General features: G+C 41.6%; 1 protein-coding gene across 5 annotated transcripts in view; it reads right to left on the bottom strand.

Moving 5' to 3' along the window:
• The window catches only part of LOC142374372 (thyroid hormone receptor alpha-B), a 170,104-nt gene that overhangs the window by 10,410 nt on the left and 136,004 nt on the right, over positions 1-23,690 (bottom strand). For all 5 annotated transcript variants that reach the window (XM_075458022.1, XM_075458019.1, XM_075458020.1 and 2 more), the window contains 5 exons: positions 18,557-18,618; positions 11,991-12,091; positions 11,718-11,865; positions 10,362-10,567; positions 1,405-1,551 (listed from right to left, as the gene is read on the bottom strand). In XM_075458022.1, coding sequence (XP_075314137.1) covers positions 1,405-1,551; positions 10,362-10,567; positions 11,718-11,865; positions 11,991-12,091; positions 18,557-18,618 — 664 coding nt within the window. The remainder of the gene's footprint in view (positions 1-1,404; positions 1,552-10,361; positions 10,568-11,717; positions 11,866-11,990; positions 12,092-18,556; positions 18,619-23,690) is intronic.

Here is a 23,690-nt window from a genome sequence, read left to right as displayed (position 1 = left end):
CATACTACATACTTCCATACTACATACTTCCATACTGCATACTGATCGATCAGACAGTATGCAGAGCGTTTACCCACAATGCATTTGGCTCCTGCCCGAGCTGAAATCAGCCGGCCTGAAGCTGATTTCGCTTAAGCTCTAAACTCTGTAAACTTTAGCAACATTTGAAACATTTTCAGGTGAGAAAGTAGTCGTTTAGATCCCCAACGTGTTGAAAACCTGACAAAATACCGGCTATTTACAATTTTGTTCCCACGAATGCGGCGCTACTAAAGCTAGCCGCAGTGAGCAACGCACTTCCGGTTATTTTCACAGAATAAAATACCCGTTGCCTTTTATCATAGGGAAAGCCATTACCATACAATTGGTGCTTTTGTTTTGAAAACAGGAAGTGAACCTACCCTCGTTGTAGCTAGCTTGAAACTGCCGTTTTGACAGGAAATGACGATCGGCGACGTCACGTTACGTTGCATCTTGGGTAGTTTAAGTATGAGTAGTAACCTCATGATGCATACTCAACATTTCGGAGAATCTAGTATGCATTCGGGAACTTAAAAAAAGTTAAAGTTAGTAGGAGTAGTAGGCGGTTTCGAACACATGGCAATGTTGCAAAAAACTGTCAGGTAGGGTAGGTGCGAGGAAGGATGCGGATGCAGAATTCTTTCAAAAACAAAACTTGGTTTATTATCAAAAAAATTTCAACAAAAAGCGCGGCTGAGCCGGATATCGAAAACAAAACGTAGCGGGCCATGAAAGGTGAATGCAGGGACAAGTGACAAGTGGGATGACGAGTGACTAGTGAGGATCTGGCCCTGAGCATGGAAAAACCTGGAGACTAAATACTGTAGAGGGTGATTGGTGATTGAGTGCAGCTGATGGGGAAAACACAGGTGAAGGAAGTGAAGCCGATGGCAGGGCAGGAGAAACACTGAGGAAAAAGGTGGCATAGCATGGCAAAACTAAATACGACAACCTGAACCTAAAACTTAACAAAACTAAGACATGGTAAAAACTAAGAACTTAAACAGAAACTAAAAACGTGGCAAAAACCCACAGACATGACAAAAACTGGCAGCAGCAAACTCTGTGTGAAGTTAGCCGACCGTCACAGAGCATGGAGTGAATCAGCTGTGCTGCAGATGTGTAGAAAGCCCCCGATAAAACCCCTGATAAGCCCCCCGATAACAACAACACGGCAGCTCTGTTCTTTCATTGGTCTTAAAGTTTTGGTGAAATAAAGACAGATAATGCCTTATTTAGAGGCTTGTTGTCTCTGCCCTGTTCTCTCCCGTTATATGGATATACGCCGATCTTCCCCTTTAACTAACACACACACAGCCTGACAGAAGCCATTCCTCTCCATCACTCGTCCTCTGCTCTGTAAGACAATCAGCCAGCACTCACCTCAGAGAACATGGGCAGTTTTTTGGCAAAGTCCACGACACGGGTGATGGCAGGGGTGATGATCTTGGTGAACTCGCTGAAGGCCTCCAGGTCCACCTTATCTCCGTCTGATGTCGGGGCAACTGGAGATTGGCCGATTTTGTCTGGCTGCGTGGGGAAATGAATGCGCTGATTAGGGTACGGACGAAAATCAAATCAAAGATGAGCAAAGGGAACATTTTGTTTTGAAGAGGACGAGTTTAAACGTTCCATTGAAAAGATCAAAACCAACAATATATAGTTTTCTTCAAAGCAGGAACAGGTCAGCGAGCCAAAGTGTTGCTCTTCACCACATGTTCCTTCACTGCCGAACACTTCTATCAACTCCAGACAAATAAAGTTCAACGCTGCTTTAACAAACTATCGAGTTATTTCCTTTTAAAATAAACAATCCATCTGCGGCCTGTTTTTTTTTTAAAATACAAAAAGTTCTGTATCCAAAATTAACTTACTCTCAATCAACTGAACTGTCTGCACTGAAGGTCTTAACCAGTTCAGTTGATTGAATGAAACACGTTAGCTGTGCTGCAGCAGGGTTGGAACAAAACCTCAAGAGACTATTTCCCTTAACTGGCTTCTGAACGCTTTGGTTTCCTGAAAGAGTCGGAGGGGAGGCTGGGGACTCATTTTCGGATAAGTGGCAGAAAATGGATGAATGTCAATCAGTACGACATATAAATGTATGCCAATAATCCACAAATGAGAGGAAAGTAACTGTGAAACTAAGTGTTATCAGCATGCAAACACCCTGGCAGTGACTTCCACCTGCTCTGCACGTACAAAGTCTCATTCTGAGACTTTCTGGACGTCATACTTGGAAGGTAAAGTGGTAAAAAAATGTCTGCTGTGGGAGGTGCAGACATTTAAAAACTCATATGGAGTATTTCTGGAAGTGTAAAGAACATTTCAGGTGGTGTGAGGCTTAAACAATGGATAAACACCATCGTTTTAAGTGGTTCTACGCGGGTCGATTCTGCAAAGTGCTAACAAATAAAAAACAATATGATAATGACACAAAGGGAATGCTATCAGACAGATATCGCTTACTTAGAGAATGACTAAATGGGGAACAACAGCTCGGCAGCACTTTTATTCACAGGACTTTATGAATCGAGGCCATGACAAAGAAAAATATCGTTTCACACTCCATTGAATAAAGCATGTGTCAAAGTCAGAGTAATTTATTCCGGCTGGGCTCCAGCCATGAACTGGATAAGATAAAAAGTCTCGGAATTAAAACAGCGCGCGGGTAGTTATCAATCATAAAGCCCGGGGAGACAGATTCACTAAATCAGTGCAAACTTGGCCAAACCTCTGCTGTGCGAGCATCCACGGATAATTTGAATAATTGTAATAATAACTTTGATAGATGCAAGTCTTGTAAGAGAGCCAAAATAAAGCATTGCTTTTTATTGGTGTGGGTCGGGGGCATTTTTCATTTCACTGTTAAGAAAATAGCTGTCGGGGGAGACAGGAAGAGCAACTGAGATTCATCAATGCTGGGCACGCAACGCTCCGTCCACCACAGATACAGACGCGTCAGACTCATATTTTATATTGTTTTAGGCTGGTTTTCTTCCAATGTAATTAGAGAAGCCCTGAGAATTAAAAAAAAATGGAAGCAAGACTCATAGAAAGCTCCTGGAAATGGATGGCGAGTTCATTTCAGACCAACATAACTATCCGTGCAGCTTGTTTTATGCACATTAAAGTAGAATCCTCAACCCTTGATCGTTAAAGTGAAGGGACCAGAGGCTCTGCTCTGCTGAGGCATTTTGTTGCTTCTTTTTGTTTGTTTTTTAAAGGAAATTGCAAATCAATAAAAGCCTGATTGAATTGTCTGTCTGCCTATTGTCTGCAGTTCTGATTCCTGATTCCCCCTTTCAACAACAACCTTGTCGGGAGTCATGTGACCGACCCAAAGTTGTTCATAGGGACATGCTGCTTCCTGTCGGCTCAGTTATGTCCAGTTTTTCTATCCTCATTGCGTCTAGATTTTTATCAAAAATATGGGATTTCTTTTCATATGACCCCTTTAATTTGTCACCCAGCATGTTTCCCAAATTCATTCCTAATTTTTGGGTTTACCAATCATTTAAATTCAAGATGAGCTCCCCTTGAAAGTTTTCTGTATGAGAATTCTCAACTTTTAATGACATTGAAGCTTTTCCACCCAGCGGTTGTGGCACACTCAGCAAAGCTGCCCCCGATAAACAAAACAAGCGAAATAAACGGTGCTGGACTTTTTAGAACTTTTTGCTATTCCTGACGTTTGTGAGTTTATTTCAATTGTCGTGAAATAACGAGAATAGCTTAAGCTCAGGTAATTCAACCTCCCTCAGCTATGCGAGGAATTTCATAATAAAGGTAATCCCACCCATACAAAGGTTGTTTGCATCTTGAGCTTTGGTCCTTCCACAGACCACACAGCCAGTACATGGGTATTCATTTCTGTTTGTAAATGTTCTTCACTTCCATTCTCAGGGAGCCGTGTAATTTTCCTTCAACCGTTCATTAAATTCATAGCAAAGTAGGCGAAAGCAAATCAAAACATTCTCCAAACCTCAAACTCTTTTCAGACTGGCACCTGAACAAGCTCACAATGTGTTCAGCTCTCCCTGAAGAAAACTCTCTCTTCTATCACAGCCTGGAAAAGATGCTCCGACCTAAACCTGAATCATAGCACACTTTGCTGTATTGGAAGGAGAAAGGGGGAAAAACGCATTACTGCAGAATAAACTGCAGCTCGCTAAACTGCTGACCTTTTATCAGGTGCATTAGTTCTGGAAAGTTTTGATCAATAGAGCGAGAGGACGATTCGTTTCACACAAGTTTGAAGTATCAATGTTGTTTTGCACTTATATCACTTTTAGAAGAAATGTAGTCAGACGCATGTGGTTAAACTGCCTCATGTGCTCACAGTCACTCATACTATGACTTGAGTTGATGCTCAGTGCCAGGGACTATGAGGCTGTTGTGCCAGATGCAGAGATTTTCTGGCTTTCAAGCTCACCTTTGTTGCAAAAAAACATCTCCTTTGAATTCACGTCATTCTCAATGATATACAGACAGCGTACCGTCAGGTTGTTTCTTCTTTTTAAATGTGATTGATATAAATCACCCTGGACTAAAATGATCAAAAACACACTGAGATGATAAGATCTCCTCACGAGAGGTAAAACTGCAGGTGTGTAGTCAAAGGAATCTGAATTCAGCCTGAAACCCACATGTCCACCATGTGCTGAAGCCCACTGGTTTCAGTTTCTAATTAAGTTTGAATACAACAGTTTCAGATTAGCTAAGGAAACACATAACATTTGTTGAGTATTGTTAAGACCAACAGCTTAAAGTTCATGGCAAGAGCACTGAGAAACATCTCCTGTTTTTTTGGTATTTTTTATGTGAAATGGGCACGTTTACATCGATGATATTGAGTGACATTTTCGTGCAGACACCTCAACAAAGCATACACAGTTAAAAATACTGTGTTTGTAATCACTCACTGGAAAAAATCTAAATCTTACTAAGTATATTTGTCTCATTGAGTATCTCATTACACTTGATATGAGACACAATTGCCTAACAAGTACTATTTCAGCCGGATATAGGGACTTGTTTTAATACAATACATCTGGAATATCTTGTTAAGTGAAAAAGTCTTGAAAACATCTTGTTTTGAGTCATATTTCACATGAAACAAGGTTTTTTTTCATTTGAAGAGGTTTTTAAGCTAATTTCAAGATCACTTTTAGCTCAAAAGTCCTAAATATCACATCTTATTTCAAGAAATCTTGACAAGCCGATTTTCACTAGTTCCATTGGCAGATTTTTTGCTTATTTCAAGCAAAAACGTCTTGTATTTGTTGTTTTTTTACTTATTTTTGGAGGGGCATTTTTTCCAGTGCTCCCATGCAGTATGTCATCTGCCACCAGTTTCGATCAATCTTGGATGATATTTGCGTCAAAGACAAACTGATCGCAATGTTCTAGCACAAGTGGCCGTTACAACTTTTGCACAGATGTTTGGACGTCCACATATACGCTGCTGCTCTGCACAGCTGAACTGAATCTGGTCTCGTAAAAAAAGCTGTTTTCAGATGTCTGGGTCACAGAGGCTCAGAGACAAAAACAAGTCAGACCAGTGTGTGTTTGCATGCAGAACTACAGGGTTAGCTGTAGGATTGTTTTATAACTGAACAGTCCAGAATGTAGGTTATATCAAATTACCAGGACTAATAGTGTTGGTGTTGGATGGTCTGATTTGCATGTGACATTGTAGTTTGGATGTACTCTCCAAACTCTCCAATTCCATGGGTTTTGAGCGATTTCGTCTCCCTCACTGTAGAGAATTATCACTGCCAGCTAAGATGTGAGTGAGGATTGGAAATCTCATTATACAGCCACTTGTGTTAACAGCCATTAGGTTCATTAACATATTGTCTGTACTAAGTGAATCACGGGTGCATTTTGAAAATTAAATTCATGTCACCATAAATTAACTTGGGGAAATACGTGTTAAGATATTTATCTTGGTAGCTCTACAGTAACCTTCCTATCAAGTATGTACCTACTACTTGTAGCTATGGTAAATGAGTGTGTATTATTGGCTTATTACCACTGCCAATAACCACGTAAATATATCAAACATACCCGCAATACAGAGACACAAACAAAGACTGTAGTTGTAACTGGTTAGAGTTGGTTGCAACTATACAGTACTTCTATGTATTAAACATAACCTTTGGCCATATGGATGAGAATTCTGCGCAAACATTAGCATGCTATGTTAGCATACAACACCTAAGAGACCACAAAAACTCTTGTAAAATCAATTTTTGTTGCAATTTAAAGAACACAAAACCACTCTGGTCAATGTATGAACTTCCTATAGCAAGCAGTACCAAACAAAAATGCCTATTCAGTGAAGAAAAATGCTTTTTTTTAATGTAAGTTAACATTAGCTAACATTAACAACGCTCTTGCTAGCTAACCTGCAAAAATGGCTAAGGACTGCTATGTGGGGTCGAGCAACGTTATGCTGCCATGTCATAGTCGCTGGTTTTTCTTAGCTTATGTTACTTAATGCTAAATCTATATTGTATTATGTTGAAGTAGTGTTTTGTTATATGTCGCTAGCTAAAGTTACTAAAGCAGAGTACTATCTACACAGTAATATCCAAGTTATTAGCAACCTAAACTGGTCACAACTGCACAGAACTAGGTTCAACTGATGGGTAATAATGGTGTTTTTTCTCAATATTTCAGCAAGTTTCTCAGTTTCTATCTAATTAATGCCAGTGATAATCTGCAAACAAGACTAGCAGGAAAGGTTACTAAATTCCTTTCAAGACTGCTTATGTTTCCTTGATCGATGACTGAACTCCCAGGGTCCCAGAATTCATCACAGCCTCTCATTAGCGTACCATTTGTAGCCAACAGTATTTTCATGATTGATTATGTGCAGATGTACACATAACAGTACACTAGGTGTCTAATATATTTAATCTCACATATATTTATGGGACACACGTTCTTCTTTCTGTCTGCAGTCCTTGAACTGACTGAGAAAAGAACATTAATTAAAATCCTATCTGAGTAAGTAGCATCCTTTGAGTACTGAAACACAGTTTATGAGAGGCTGTCACTGCTGCTGTTTTGACCAAAGGGCAGACGAGACTCGTCCTTTTCAGCTTGGCATGTAAATTTAGATATTCAGGCTTCAGTAAATGCAGCCTCCAGAGCCCTGTAAGTTGGGCTAAAACTGTTTATCCTTTTTAGAAGAACCAAGCTCTGGGCTTCATATATCCCATCAGTCTTTAAATTGGATGTCTTGCATGCTGTCTCCGAGAAACAGGCCTGCTCCAAAGTTACAGCATTGTTACAGCTTATTCTACCCAAACCTTAACCTTTCAACTACAGACTGTAACCTGAATCCTAAACTAAATCTTGACTATTGAACCAAAACAGGACAGAACAGACAGAAAGACTTCTCTGCTTTCCTGCTAAGAACATTCAGATACCTTTTCTCTGCAGGAAGCTCATTTCACTGTCACCTCCCACCACTGTATGTACGGTAGATCACAAATGCTTTTAAACCTTCAGAGCACCACTCACACAACCCTGCTGCAGCATTTCTTTCACAGTACTGTGCTAAAGTCTCGAACCGATCCTCATTTCTTTATGTTTTGCTTCTAAGGAGCCAGACTGTGTAAAAAAAAGGGGTCTTGATCAATAGTTTTCCAAACTTTCTGAAGGTCTTACAAATAGTTTCTTCTAGAGAAATGTGTTTTGTTTGTTAAGTCAGTTAACACCGACGCAGTATATAAAAAAAAGGCCTCTAACTCAAGGCTGTGTTGTGTCTTAGTAAAGAAGCCATTTCAAATTGTATCTTTAGGCATTTTGTTACTGGCTGCATGTCACAAAGACACATCGTTTGTTCTCATTTCTTTATTTGTTGTATAAAAATACCAACGATAACACAGTTTGACGGACAGAAAATAATATTTTTGCACCAAAAAGTTGATTCCTAAGGAGCTATTAGCTGAAAACTTTGCAAGTTTTGTAAAAGTGGAGGTTAAAGAAGGGTTTGCACATCTTTCAATGATTCATTCATTGATTTTTTTTTCCTGTTTTCCTGGAAGAATGTTAAGAAATTTAATTTAATTTAATAGTTTATGAAAAAAAAACAACATTAAACTCAGACTGAGTAGAGATGCATTGCACCAGAGTACAGCTTTCTAGCTAGTTTCCATCTGCAGTCCCTGTGAGGGTGGCTTAAAACTTCTGCACAGTTCTGTATCAATTCCCTGTATCTGGAACTAAAACTCTGGTTGAATTCTGTTATCAAAGTGTTAACAAGTGCATAAAAAAGTGTAAACATCTGAGATAAACTTGTGCCAAAACATGAGGTCAGTGTCTGTGTTTGTGTGTGACGGGGGAAGCCTGACACTAGACAGAAACCAGGATAAGTCTGAGTGCATCGGGAGAAAGAGAAAGACTGCAAGCTTTGAGATGACAGCTCATAACTGAGGATTTGCTTTGGCTGAGATAAGGGGGCAGCCTACAGAAAGCAGATGGGCAAAACAGAGAGGAGAGCAGGGGTAGACATGGATGGAGATGGAGAGAAGAAATGAAGACAGGGAAGAGATTTAAGAGAAAATAGAGTTGAGAATGTGAATGAAAACTACGAAGGGAAAGAGATCTGGTTGAGAGCCCAGAAGGATTAAGATGAATAAGACCCCCATATGCTGTAGTGAACTGAGGAATAAAGACTGGAGAACAGAGGAAGACAGCAGGGAATACAGAACGATAAAATCAAATGAGCGAACAGGCTGAGCTCGCCCAGATAAAATAAAACCTCCATTAATGGTTTAAGCATGCTTTTTTATTTAGAAAAAAACACACAGCAGCATGTAAGATCCCTTAGACAGTCATCTTTGGGGAGTTTTCAAGCTTCAAATGGTCTCATACGACTTCAACTAAACTAGAGCAACTGAGCACAAGGTTACTTCTTGAAACAAGGGTCTGCACAGCAAACTCTATGCAACAACTTAGTTCTTTAGCTGGTTTATTCTGCCTCATGTCTTTTTTTTTTTTACAGCTCCCACAGTAGCTCCTTTTCCTGTGTTTGGAGCAATAGCTGACAAGATATTAGGTCATGGTGACGCAAAAGTGCCCTTAAAGGGATTGTTTGCCTCTTTTGACATGAAGCTGTATGACATCCCATATTAGCAATATCATTTATGAACATCTTCTTTCCCCCTGCTGCGTCCTGTGAGCCGAGTTCCAGCCTCGTTTTGGTGTTGATGAAGGTAGTCCGGCTAGTTGGCTGGGGTTTAAAAAATAAAGTGTTTTGCTTCTCAAAACAATATGCGTTCAAAAGAGTAATACATTTGCATCACAAAATGGTTCATCCAGGAAAAAGTCAGACCTCACAATCGCTTGGCGCTATTTTCTCTCCCTTCGTATCACTGCGAATGCAAATATTGTTTTGTAGTCCGGCTAGTTGGCAATAAAGCGTTTTGCTTCTCAAAACAATATGCGTTCAAAAGAGTAATACATTTGCATTCGCAGTGATACGAAGGGAGAGAAAATAGCGCCAAGCGATTGTGAGGTCTGACTTTTTCCTGGATTAACCATTTTGTGATGCAAATGTATTACTCTTTTGAACGCATATTGTTTTGAGAAGCAAAACGCTTTATTTTTTAAACCCCAGCCAACTAGCCGGACTACCTTCATCAACACCAAAACGAGGCTGGAACTCGGCTCACAGGACGCAGCAGGGAGAAAGAAGATGTTCATAAATGATATTGCTAATATGGGATGTCATACAGCTTCATGTCAAAAGAGGCGAACTATCCCTTTAAAGTGCCAAACAGCTACCGTTCGCTGGTGCTGGCGCAATAAGATTCCTGCCATTCAAAACACATCAAAGATCTGCATGCTTCATGCATCTGCTATCTGGAAGCGGCTGTTTGTAAAATATTCCAAAGACTTCCAAAGTACACGTTTACATCATTTGCAGTCTAACGGCGATAATAATGCATGCACCTTTCGTAATTTATGTGGAAAAAAACAATGATCAGGACTGCAAACCAACCAGTTTTCCATTTAATTTCATGGTAAGATTCCACTAAACTGAACATCTGGAGGCATAATGCTCACCTGGAAGCAGGTGTGGTGGTTTTATGTAATAACCATGAATCTGGGCTGCAAACTGACCAGTAACATGTTGCAATATTGCATTAAATCATATACATCCAGTTATATTGACTGCCTGGAAACAAGTGTGGTAGTTCCCATATACCAATAAATATCTTATGCTGGTACTTCTCTTTCACCGTCATGATTTTTAACGAGAGGGGAAATAAAAAGTCGACCGTCCATGCATAACGCGGCGAATTTCCATGTCTCCTTACCAGGAATTTGCGCTTCTGTTTCCACTGTGCGCCCTGAGCATTGGTGTGTCGATGGGCCTCCGTCACCAGGCGGATCAGGTCCCACTCGTCCACGGTGGGCTCCGGACGGCTCTGGAGGGTTTTCACCATTTCCTCCTTTTTGCGCCGCTCCCTGTTCTCCTCGATCAGGCGCCGTTTGGCCACCCGCTTTGAGTCATCGAGCACCACTGGGAGGGGAAGAGGAGGAGGATAAGAACACGGAAACAAAAACAGAAAAAATAAAATCACCGACTCAAACTTTAATACCAAGAAGTAAATTCCCCTTAAAGGGATAGTTCGCCTCTTTTGACATGAAGCTGTATGACATCCCATATCAGCAACATCATTTATGAACATTTTCTTACCCCCTGCTGCGTCCTGTGAGCCGAGTTCCAGCCTCGTTTTAGCGTTGAAGAAGGTAGTCCGGCTAGTTGGCTGGGGTTTAAAAAATAAAGTGTTTTGCTTCTCAAAACAATATGCGTTCAACAGAGTAATACATTTGCATCATAAAATCGTTCTCCAGGAAAAAGTCAGACCTCACAATTGCTTGGCACTATTTTCTCTCCCTTCATATCACTGCCTGCTGCCGCCTGCCGACAGCCGCGCCTGTTCCGGTGTTTGCTGCTCGGTCTGCACTTCGGTCTGCACGGTCTACACAGCACGCAGTGATACGAAGGGAGAGAAAATAGCGCCAATTCACTGGAAAAAAAATCGAAATTACCAAGTATATTTGTCTCATTTCTAGTCAAATATCTCATTACACTTGATATAAGACACAACTGCCTAACAAGCACTATTTCAGCCAGATATAGAGACTTGTTTTAAGACAATACATCTTGAATATCTTGTTAAGTGAAATCTTGACAAGCCGATTTTCACTAGTTCCATTGGCAGATTTTACTGCTTATTTCAAGCAAAAATGTTTGTATTTGTTGTGTTTTTACTTATTTTTGGAGGGGCATTTTTTCCAGTGGAGCGATTGTGAGGTCTGACTTTTTCCTGGAGAACGATTTTGTGATGCAAATATATTACTCTTTTGAACGCATATTGTTTTGTTTTTTTTAAACCCCAGCCAACTAGCCGGACTACCTTCGTCAACGCCAAAACGAGGCTGGAACTCGGCTCACAGGACGCAGTCAATGTTCATAAATGATATTGCTAATATGGGATGTCATACAGCTTCATGTCAAAAGAGGCGAACTATCCCTTTAAAACATAAAAAGGAGCATAACAGCAGGCTTACTTTTGAATCTACCTGCATCTACGTGTATGCTTGGCCTACATTTTTCTGATTTCTGTCTGTCTGTGAGCTCATTTGTCAGCGTGTGCCACACTCACAGTCCATGGCCATCCCCACTGTGATGCACTTCTTGAAGCGGCACAGCTGACACTGGTTTCGGGTGATCTTGTCAATGATGCAGCAGCCATCGTACTTACAGGAGTAGGCGGGGTGGAGGTTCTTTTGAATGGTCCTGCGAAAGAAACCCTGCAAGCAGAAAGAAAGGGACAAAACACGGCCGAATGAACGGGAGGCAACGATCCCTTCAGAGGCCACGTTTACCGGCAGACATGGTGTGGATTATGAACCTCTTTGTGTTTGTGTGTGCGCACCTTGCAGCCCTCGCAGGTAATGCAGCGGTAGTGGTAACCGGTGGCTTTGTCGCCACACACCACGCATGGCTCATCCTTTTCGAGGTAGCTGGGTATGTACCCTGAGAGAGGAGGAAGCGGGGGGGGGGGGGGAGACAAAAGTTAGGAGAAAATTAAGTATTTGTTTCCTCAAGAAGTAGCTCTGAGTGAGCCTCTATTCAATACAAGCGTGCTGCATCTGCCTAACAACCACGAAGGGAAAGCAAACCGCATTAAAGTGAGCAGGATAGGAGCAAAGCATTATGGGAAGTCCTGCTTTCTTGAGCTTCGTTTCAGAAAACAAAATCAAGTTTTTCCTTTCCAGAAAAAGAGGGGGCTAAAACTCTGACCCAGTCCCTAAATCACCACCGCTCACAGACTCAGTTACCATGGTAACCTAAACCGGTTTTCTTCAACAAACTCTGAGTTTCTCTGCGACTCGTTTCTCCCGCTGAACCTGAAGCTGAGGCTATCAGATACACCGTGTCAGCGGCTTGCTGAAACTGTAAAAAAAAAAATCTAAGTAAATATCAGAATAAAGTAATCTGGAGAAGTGTTTCCAGCACTATGCAGCAGCAAAAGGCCACGCGGTACCCCTCATTTCTTCTTCTATCGCCATGAAAACAGGAAAAGGTTTGCAGCAATCTATGAAAACTCGAACAGCAGATGGATCAGCTGAAGGTCCAGATGCATCTCTCAGCTCCTGTGTCAGGTCTTTGCTGGATTTTTTCCTCTCACTTTCAGATCCTGTTCATCTGCTGTAGATAGTTCTTTAGGCCTGACACTTCTTCTTTTGTCCTCCACTTGTCCAGTTTCCTCAAATGTTTTAAGGACACACTGCACACCATGCTGAGATATGCCAAGTTTTCAGCTAACAGCTCTTTGGGAATCACCTTGTTGCTGCAGAAATCCTGTTTTCTGTCTGTCAGACTGTGTTATCTTTGCTGTTTTTCACAGATGCAACTAAAGAAATGGGAACAAATGATGTGTCTCTGTGACAGGCTGCTGGGAACAAAGTGCCTAAAGATCCCATTTAAAATGGCTTCTTTGCTAAGTTGTCTGTTCTGTGTGGACACAACACTGGTTCATCCCTTGAGTTAGGAGCCTTTCTTCAGAGTTAAGTGGCCAAAACAAAATACTATCCTGGTATAAAATGGTCAGGTACAAGGACTGGGCTAAAAATGAATGAAAAAGCAGCCGATGTCCAAAGAAAAACTTTGAAAGACCTCCATAAAGTCTGGAGAACTGTTGCTCCAGACCACTTTAAGGGATTGTAAGAAAGTCTGGCTGCTTGGAGGGAAAATATTGGAAGGTGGGGGATCAAGGGGATTACCGGTGGTCAGACACTTAACAACATTTCTGGATTTTAATGGAAAATCAGTCCAATCTGAACAATAATTATGCATGCAGCTTAGTTATTGCCATGTTTGTGTTCCTCTCAGACTGTGTTCTCCACCATAAAAGCTTTTTATTTTCTGACTCAGTGTTGTGAGGCAAATAAACTTATTTTTAAACAATATATACAGTCAACTTACTTTGCATCTCTGAGCCAAATGACAACTTCAGGCAGAGTAAAATGTTTTATCACGCATTAACGAAGGTTTTATTATTGTAAAAGTCTGTTGCTTTCTGCTGCGGATCCACCAAACATGGAGAAGAGTACGGTAACTTTTACTCGGCCGTTTTCATTTTAAAGTTGGACATCACCGTTACAGGTGCTCCTCGGTCTCTGTGTGAAGCTCACGGAGCTAACCGGCGCTACTTCCTGTTTCACTTGTTTCAACATAAAAGCACGTATTTCAAAATAAATTTAAAATTTACAGCTAAGTTGAATTGTCTTCTCAGCGTAGTAGTTCCAGTCTAAAATATCACTTAAAGGCAAAACACACAACTGATAGCAGCAAGTCATTCAAGGAAACAGACAGTGGAGCGAGGCTTCTACATAAAAACTACAGAAAGATGCTGATGTTAAAAGTGTGTTTGCACAACAAATGTTATGGCACTTTCATTCATATGGCAGCACATTTAAAATAAAACTAAATGCTAAAAGCTATACACTACTTTTGAATTGATTTTTGGATTTTGTGTACAAATGCGATTAATCGTGATTAATTAGATTAAAAATTTGAATCGTTGCCCACCCTAAATATAACGTATGATTCCAACTTGATCCTCCATCGGAAAGAGAATTTAAGTCAGTTAAATGATGAATGAGTGGTTCACTGTGTAAAATATCAGAGTGTTTACTTTTTGGGTCGTTTCTCCACCACTGTGTGGAGATAAATGTTGCGGTCTGCGTTGGCACACATTCACATTTGATGTCCAGTGGATTAAAAAGGATCCTTTTAATCAATCTGCTGTAATGACAAATCTAGGTTTAAGTTTCCCGGTGATATTTATTGTTCTGGTGCAGAGCGAGTGCATCCCTCCAGCTGCCCGAGTCCTGGACAGAATGTCGTGGAGTGACGCTCCCTGGGTGTGGCGATGCTGAAGCTCACAGCAAACCAGAGGAGAGATAATCCTCCTCAGCTTGGGTGCATGTTGTTGTTTTTTTTTAATGCAGATGAGAGGAAAAGAAAAGTAGCGACACTGGGAAACGGGACATTTAGCGCTCACACTTGGAAGCAGAATCGGGGGAAACTTTATTGCTAGAACTGCGTGTCAGAGGCCACTTCCACCGCTTTAGTTTAACGACTTCTCTGTAATTACAAAATCACCAATCATAATTAAACTCCAAATCATTAAAAAGACTTTTAAAAGGTCAACCAACATAAAAACACTTGATTTCTGGTGATTGGAACTTGTAATTTGAGGTCGAGCCTCGCAGTAACTTAAATAATATGATCTGAACCTCTGTAGCCGTTACATGGTTAGACAGCTTCTACAGTGAGTTCATGGCTTGTGTAATCTCCTTCTCCATTTGTAGTTTGTCCTCTGCTTTTAACGTGGGGAACAGGACAGTTTGTTCTTTTTCTATACTGCCTACAAGACCGGAGGGAGTGAGCACAAGAGACACAGGAAATAGCGGATTTCCAGACATTTCATCTGCTGCATATGCAGCCGAGGAGCCGGGAGGGGAGGAGATGGTCCACTGCAAGTCACAAATAAATGCAGCGTGGGTGTTCAAGTACAAACACACACAAACAAAGACCATCTTTGTGCAAGTATGTGCTTCTTTTTTTCCCAGTGTTACATGCAGGACGGCACTGTGCTGCAGTTTTAGCCCTTTAGATGCCTCCTCCCTGCCTCATCTGGGTAGAAAAACCGAGGAGGGCACTGGAAAAAATGCCCCTCCAACAATGAGTAAAAAAAAAACAACAAATACAAGACGTTTTTGCTTGAAATAAGCAAAATAAATCTGCCAGTGGAACTAGTGAAAATCGGCTTGTCAATATTTAGGACTTTTGAGATAAAAGTGATCTTGAAATTAGCTTAAAAACCTCTTTAAATGTCAAAAAAAGCTTGTTTCATATGATATGTGACTCAAAACAATTTGTTTTTTAAGACTTTTTCACTTAACAAGATATTCCAGATGTATTGTCTTCAAACAAGTCCCTATATCTGGCTGAAATAGAACTTGTTAGGCAGTTGTGTCTTATATTAAGTGTAATGAGATATTTGGACTAGAAATGAGACAAATATACTTGGTAAGACTTTGATTTTTTCAGTGGGCTGGAGCCGTTTTAAAGGGCGTTCACGTCAATCACTGATTTAATTTAGTGTTTTCTGTTTAATGCATTTTCTTCGATGTCAACGAAGTTTGTACAAACATCCTTTAACTTTCAGTGCAGATCTTTACTGCATGCGTGTGAATCAAGGCGTGAAGAGAGCTGTGACTGGCAGTGTCAGTTGGGCTCTGCCTTCTGGCTCCGTTACAGATGTTAGAGGAAGACGGAGGGGGGGGGGGGGGGGGGGGGGGGGGGGGGGGTGCAAGAAGGGGATGGTGGGAAAGAGAGAAAAAAGAAGAGCAAAAAGGATTTGTGTAATAGCGTCAAGAAGCTAGTTGATTTAAACTCTGTAGGGAGCTGTGATGGAAGTTTGGATCGAGAGGGGAAAAAAAGGTGCATGTGCAGAGAAGCAGTACAGAAAGAGAGAAGAACACAAGGAGAAAATACTAAATTCAAGGGGGAAGTGCTGGAAGAGAAGTCAAAAAAAGATAACAAGGACATCAGAGAATCAGAACTAAGAAAGTGGGCGAGCAGCAGCAGGCGGATCCCTGAGCCACTCCGCTGTGGCTGCGTTTGGAAGCCAAGCCCAAAAATCAATACCGCTGCAGCTCATCTGACTCCGGCTGCCCTTCCCACCCTAAAAACAGGCCCTGCAGCACCTCCACCAACAAAAGCCAAGACTGCGTCCTCCCGACATAACGCGGGCCGTTTCATTTCATCAGGGTGTGGATCAGGTTTCCCAAGGAGTCTCAGGATTGTTTCTCATTAGGTGACAACAGCTCGGCGAAGTGATATCTGAGACTGTAAACACTGAGGACATTAGAGGACAATGCTAATTATACACAGAAACCCACCGCTGCCGTCCCTTTCCTGACAGGAGCTCAAAGCCTGCTGGGTACCGAAAGGATTCAACAGTCAAAAGAGCTCATTTACATATTCCCACACACACACACACACACACACACACACACACACACACACACACACACACACACACATCTACGTACACACATACATACATGTATATGTGTGTGTGTTATTCAGAGTTATTATTATATGTTATTATTATCATTTTATTTGTTTAAATTATTATTATTATTATTGTTTTTTTTAATTTAATTTCTTATTATTAGAAGTATTAGTATTATTATTATTAGAAAGGATTCAACAGTCAAAAGAGATCATTTATATCTACATATTCACACACACACACATATATATATGTATATTTGTGTGTGTTATTCAGAGTTATTATTATATGTTATTATTATTATTTTATGTTTTTAATTACTATTATTATTTTTTAATTAATTAATTAATTAATTTATTTATTTATTTATTCATTTATTATTATTATTATTATTATTATTATTATTATTATTATTAGTAGTAGTAGTAGTAGTAGTAGTAGTATTAGTAGTAGTATTTTTTACAAGAATTGGTATTATTATTGTAGTTGTTAATATACAATCATTGTACATATTTATCATTTTTTTTTAGCTACTTGACTAATTTGAATTTCCCCCATTGGGGGATGAATAAAGTATTTTTCGATTCTATTTTATTCTATGTAAGTGTGTTTTAAATGACAGCAGTGTAACTTATACGCATCCATCTTCAGCCTCACTGAAAAACTCAATTCTGCATATCATGCTGCTTTAAAATCTACCGCAGGCTAATGCCCCCATCATTGCATCTTTATTCCCTTTTTCAGGATAATCTGGTCAACATCAAGGCAAAGAAAACACAGACTCCGACATTATGAGGTAAACCACTTGCTTACACATCTGCCTTCTTTCTTGTTGCAGTTCTGGAAGCAGATTTACTGCTGAAATCCTTTTTTAGAGGCGTCCAGGGTGCACACAGAACTGCGTAAAACCCCCTTTTTTTTGGTTTATGCTCCTTGAGCTTGGAATGAGCTATAAAATATCATCAGAAAGATACTCCCCTCCTTAAATATCTTCAAGCATCTTCCACAAACGGGCCTGCGGGAAACTTGCTGGCGTTTTATGTGATTTTTATAAACGTCGGCAGGAGGATGAACGAGTTCTGGATATTGTTGTTTTGGCCTGCATGCAGAAATTAGACCGAGCTCCAGTCGCTCCCATTCTGTCCAAACAAAGATCCAAACCCATTTGATTCATTATATTATCAATGGTTGGCATGATTATTCTATGAGTTATCGCTCGTTTGGCAGCCAAAGTCAGCAGTGACATTTGTTTTACGACTTGGGTTTGCAAACAGTTGCATGTTAATGGCTGTTGAGGCATCTGGTTGAGGGTCCACACTCCCACAGGAAAATGATGACATCATCACAGTGTATATGTAATCCAATCTCAAGCAACCGTGTCCCTGAGCCAGACGTATTGTCATAGTTTCCCAGCTGAAATGAACCGCGGCAGGTAGAACATGGCTCAGGAGGAAACGTGTGGAAAGGACCCGACCAGAAGCACCACATCATCTTAAATCAGCTTTTCTGCAGACTTCAGTGTTCTCCCCGCCTGGACTTTATTCCCTCAGCTCTGGGGATTCGGAGCCGTCACTTCCACAATAAACAGAGTCTGACACAAAAGCAGACAAAGCAGAGGGCTTGCCTTTATTCATGCGAGATGACAAGATGTTTGATTTATTTCCCTTTGAAAGCGTAATGTACACAAGGCAGCGCTGGAAAATCTACCACCGACTTCTGTGCGGTCACTCGGCAGCTCGGATTCAGCACGGAGCGCCTCACAGCTTTTCTTAAAGCGGAGGCAGGAGCGGTTTCCAAAAATGTCGCTTCCGCTCGGAGAGCTTTTGTGCTCTGAAGTAGGGACGCATCAGACAAGCCTCTGAAAAGCCAGACTCTGGTCAGAGTTCAGGAAGTGCTTCTCATTTACTCACCAGTCATACTCTTCACCGAACATTGGCTGTTCTTCCTCTTCCTTTTAGGGCCATTGAGCCACCTAAGAGACAACAAAAGAGACGAGGATGAAACAAAGATTAAAGGGGATTAAGTCAAGATCCCTGCAAATTTCTTAAGGTTTCTTTGTTTGTCTCCTTTGGAGAAATTGGTCTCAGATAAAAGAGCAGTGCTGCAGTGCAATGCAATGCAAAAAAACTCTAAAAAAAAAAAACACTAAAAACTCAGTAAATACACTCAAAACAATCTGACAATATGTGCAAAAGAACATTGGGATCACCTCTTCCTTTCCTTTTCTTCCTCCCCCAGCTGCTCGTTAATGAGCTTAATTGATAGGCGGATAAATGAACCATGCACCTGCTTACTGAGTTTAATAATGTGGATTCTGGGCTGAGCACATGTGATGTGTCAGTGAGGATGTTTTTGGCGGTCTTGTGGAGAGGAAAAGAAAGGTGGGCCCATGATCTTAGAAGCCGTCTGCACCAGGGACTTGATCTGAGATCTGTAGGTGCTGAGGTTACCAAACCAGCAGGTGATGCCGTACCTGATTATGGACTCTATTGTTGCTCTGTAGAAAATAGCCATAACATTTCTACAGACAGCCAAACAAACAGCCAAACAACTCCTGATAATTCCCCGTGTGTGGGGACAGTCCACACCCTGAGACAGAAGCTAAAGTTTACTTCCTCTAACAGCTAAAAGAGCCAAAAACACCAAATATGTGGATTATCGGCACGAAAACATAAAAAACCCAAATACGTGGATTATCGGCACGAAAACATAAAAAACACCAAATATGTGTGGATTATCGGCACGTGAGGGTGTGCCAAACATAAAAAATACCAAATCACACCGGCCTTTTTGCATCTGGAGGTGGTCTGGCTCACACTGCGATCTCATCCAGGTGTAAAAAGTTCAGAGGTCACCTTCTTTTTTTTCCTTTTTCCTGTTGTTTTATGTTGTTCAGCATCAGAACACCAACAGAGTCTTTCAAAGATAAAAGCAAGTAAACCGAATATAACAGCGTAACTTCCCCTGACCCGGTGTGTACTGTTTACAGAAGGAATGCGCTTCAGCACTAGAAGTGAAAGCAAAGCCAGTAAACATCAGTACAGAAGGGTTTTCCACCAATCAGCATCAGCTAAACTCCATCATACGTCGGTATGTGTTTGTACTGACTCGTGTTCCATGTTTAGAATAAATAACTCTTTTTGAATGGATAAGTATGACTTGTAATATGAAGCACTGTGAGCAATGAAAAAGACTGAAAAAGCATCAAATAAATGCAGCCCATTAACCATTTTCCGAGCAGCCTGAGTAAACGGGAACAATGTCGCAGTCATCTATAACAGAGATGGAAAATACACAAACAGCAGATCGAGTAGCAAAGAGATAATGCAACACATCTGTAGAATCCAGCCAGTGCTGTGTCACAAACTTCTAGAAACATCTCAGAATTTTGCCTGAAACTCCTCTCTGTATCGCATTACCCGCAAAGCCACCTGGTACTTAAATCAAATAAAGAAATAAGAGCCCAATTTGCCACCATATGTTTTCAGAAGTGCATTAGTGCTCTCAAGACCAAAAGTCAGCTCCTATAGCGTATGTCAAAGTATAAGTGAGTTTTTATTGCAGCATTCGGCTGCATTTTGGGCAGTAAAAGCTCTGCTTTCAAACTGAATCCAGCAGCGGGGAAACGACTTTGTGGGTAACACACAAATGTGCAGAGAGAGCCCTCCAACGACACGATAACATGCAGGAAAAAGCCCACAACAACGGAGGGAGGGCAAAGAGCGCACGCTCATTCACGACAAGGACGAGACGCACGCCTGCAGCTGCGTCCGAGAGGCTCGAGACGGAGGAGGAGGAGGGTGGAGAGCTGAGGAGAGAGCATGGAACAGAGCCGGTGAGTGCTGTCTGTCAAAGCTGGATGTGTTTACGATCCCAGGAGCGCAGCCCGGCTCTGCTGCCCTTTAACACGAGCTGCCGGAGCGGGAGCGGGACTCCATTAGCACCGCAGACACTGTGAGGTCCAGCTCTGAGAAGCTGGAATACTACAGGCCTCTGAGTTATACGAGCTCTGAGATGGAGCTGCGTTACAGTACGTCCTTCTGCGAGACTTAAAGGGATAGTTCGCCTCTTTTGACATGAAGCTGCATGACATCCCATATTAGCAACATCATTTATGAACATTTTCTTACCCCCTGCTGCGTCCTGTGAGCCGAGTTCCAGCCTCGTTTTGGTGTTGATGAAGGTAGTCCGGCTAGTTGGCTGGGGTTTAAAAAATAAAGCGTTTTGCTTCTCAAAACAATATGCGTTCAACAGAGTAAAACATTTGCATCACAAAATCGTTCATCCAGGAAAAAGTCAGACCTCACAATCACTTGGCCCTATTTTCTCTCCCTTCGTATCAATGCCTGCTGTGTAGACCGAGCAGCAAACACCGTAACAGGCGCGGCTGTCGGCAGCTGGCAGTGATACGAAGGGAGAGAAAATAGGACCAAGCGATTGTGAGGTCTGACTTTTTCCTGGAGAACGATTTTGTGATGCAAATGTATTACTCTTTTGAACGCATATTGTTTTGAGAAGCAAAACGCTTTATTTTTTAAACCCCAGCCAACTAGTCGGACTACCTTCATCAACGCCAAAACGAGGCTGGAACTCTGCTCACAGGACGCAGCAGGGGGTAAGAACATGTTCATAAATGATGTTGCTGATATGGGATGTCATACAGCTTCATGTCAAAAGAGGCGAACTATCCCTTTAAGGTGCTTCTTGTGTTGCATAGATCATAAGGAACCTGGAGACGAATGGATGATCAGAGCTTTTGTACATTCGTATTACATCAGAAAAGTCCAGTTCCAACATCTGCTGTTAGTTCTGTGGATTTATGGCACAAGATGTGCACAAGAGGTCATGGACTGAAAGCTGAAAGGATCCCATTGAGTGGGAACGGGCCGGTCGCTTTTTCTTTTTTTCCCCTAGACTGTTTGACCGACAGCCCAGACAAATAAAATGCATCATACCAACAGAGTGTCTCCAGCTCACATTACATTACGGTCATTCTGCAGACGCTTTTATCCAAAGCGACTTACAATAAATGTGTTCCACATCGGTAGGCAAAAGAACTTCAGGTCACAAGAAATCAGAAGTGCATTTCCTTCCAAAGCCAAACAGCTAAGAGCAAAACTAGTGCTAGAGTAAGTGCAGTAAGTTAGGTACCTAGAAAAACCCAGATTCCTCGCAGTTCGAGTTGACGTCACCACGGACTCATCCACCTTTCCCTCTAAGCAACACACACGACCTCCCGGTGCTTCACATCATTACCATGATGTGGAAAATCTTGGTATTCCTGGCAAATATTGTCCTGAAGATACTTGTTATTGTTCATGTGAGACGACCCACCGCGGGTCAGATGAACAGATCACGTCTCTCTCCTCATCAGTTACCAGCGCCGGCTCATCACCGGACCAATCAGTGACGGACTTCAGCCCCGGCAGTCTGAATTTAGTCCCTTTCATGGCACCATTTACCACGACCACATGCGATTTGCTTCAGAAGTTGGTGGATTTTTTTTGATCTTTGAACGAACACACCACATATGACGATGATCGATATGTTTTTCTTTGAGTTATGACATCATCTACAGCTTGTTTATTGCTGTCAAAGCCAAAGTTGACACACAAATAAGTCGATGTGCCTCTGATGTTAATAAACATGCCAAAGAAATAGGTCCTGAAATCAATAAATCCAATTCAGACTAGATGAATACATCTTGTTGTTTTAATGAGGACATTTTTTGTTTGTTTTTGTTTATCTCAGTTTATCAAAGTATTAGTTTATTTATTATTCAGTATTGAGGTTTTCAAAGAGGTTTCTATCAAGAAATGGTTCCCAGTGAAGCTGCTCTGATTCCAGGCTTCATAATAACAAGACGTGATGCAGAGTGGCGTCTTTGTTCTTCAAAAAAGGTCAAAATGCCCAACGAATAACACACATAGCACATCTTTGGTTTCGTCTTCTTTAAATCAGCGTATTTCAGGGGTTTGCCCCTGGGAGACATAATAACTTAACCGTCCGTTAAGTTCACAAGTTGCTGTAATCGAGCCTGAATGCCAGCTCAAACTGCCCATCATGTGTTACCTTGCCTTTAATTACAGAAGAGTCCTGTTCCCACTTACAGGTTCCCTTTGCCCTTTCCAGAATTCATCAGACGGATTAACAGGGCATTAAATGAAGTTCTTAAATAGCCCATGGAGTTATGGCTGGATTTCTCATGATTGTTGTGCTTGTAGCGGCTTATTAAAAGTCTCCTGCGGCCCGGCTGATGGATGCAATGTGCTGACGTTGGGATGAGGGAGGAGAAAAGCGTCTCCGAATGCTGGGAAGTGACTCCTCTTGGCACGCGTCCAAAACGTATTCTGTAATGAGGTGGGAAATCTGAGACATCTCTGAATGAGAGATGAGAAATGAGAGCAACTCTGCAGTGACTTTGTGGGTGAAATCGTCAGTGAAAGCTGTCACAGATAAGGTGGAGTTTCAGTTCACTGCCACTCAGAGCGGAACGTCGCTCCACCGAGGCGCCGCAGGCGACAACCATCGGACTGTCAGCGACACGACAGCTCAGTCCTCCGACGTGACGGCGGAGATGGAGACAGCAGCAAACGGGATAAAAACAGCGACTCTTTCTTCAGCTCTCCCTTTGTAGAGAGCTTTTCAGATGACAACCTGAGATGCTGCAGCCGACAGCTGGCTGCGCTTTGTTTACCCTCATCTGTGCCGCGCAGCGCTCTGTTTGCAGCCGCACACTTCAGATATGATGGCACAACAGCCAGCCTGTTGGCACAGTAACAGCACGATTATGAAGTGATCTTTCGAAAATCTCCAGCTTTCTGAATAATCCTCCCTGATCACATCCAAAATAGCACTTGTAACAATATTAACACCCTTGGAAGTGGGAAGAAATTTGTAAAAAAGGCTTAAAACTCAAAGAAAGAAACGGCAACTCGGCAGCTTCAAGACAAAAGCAGGAAAATTTTAGTGAGTGAGTGGCTTCTTGGGCGCATAAAAGCCTTATCAAGGACGTGAGGGTGTGCCAAACATAAAAAACACCAA

Source organism: Odontesthes bonariensis, chromosome 23, assembly GCF_027942865.1.
Source record: "Odontesthes bonariensis isolate fOdoBon6 chromosome 23, fOdoBon6.hap1, whole genome shotgun sequence".
NCBI classification, from domain to species: Eukaryota; Metazoa; Chordata; class Actinopteri; order Atheriniformes; family Atherinopsidae; genus Odontesthes; species Odontesthes bonariensis.
This window is presented reverse-complemented; position numbering and strand designations above follow the sequence as displayed.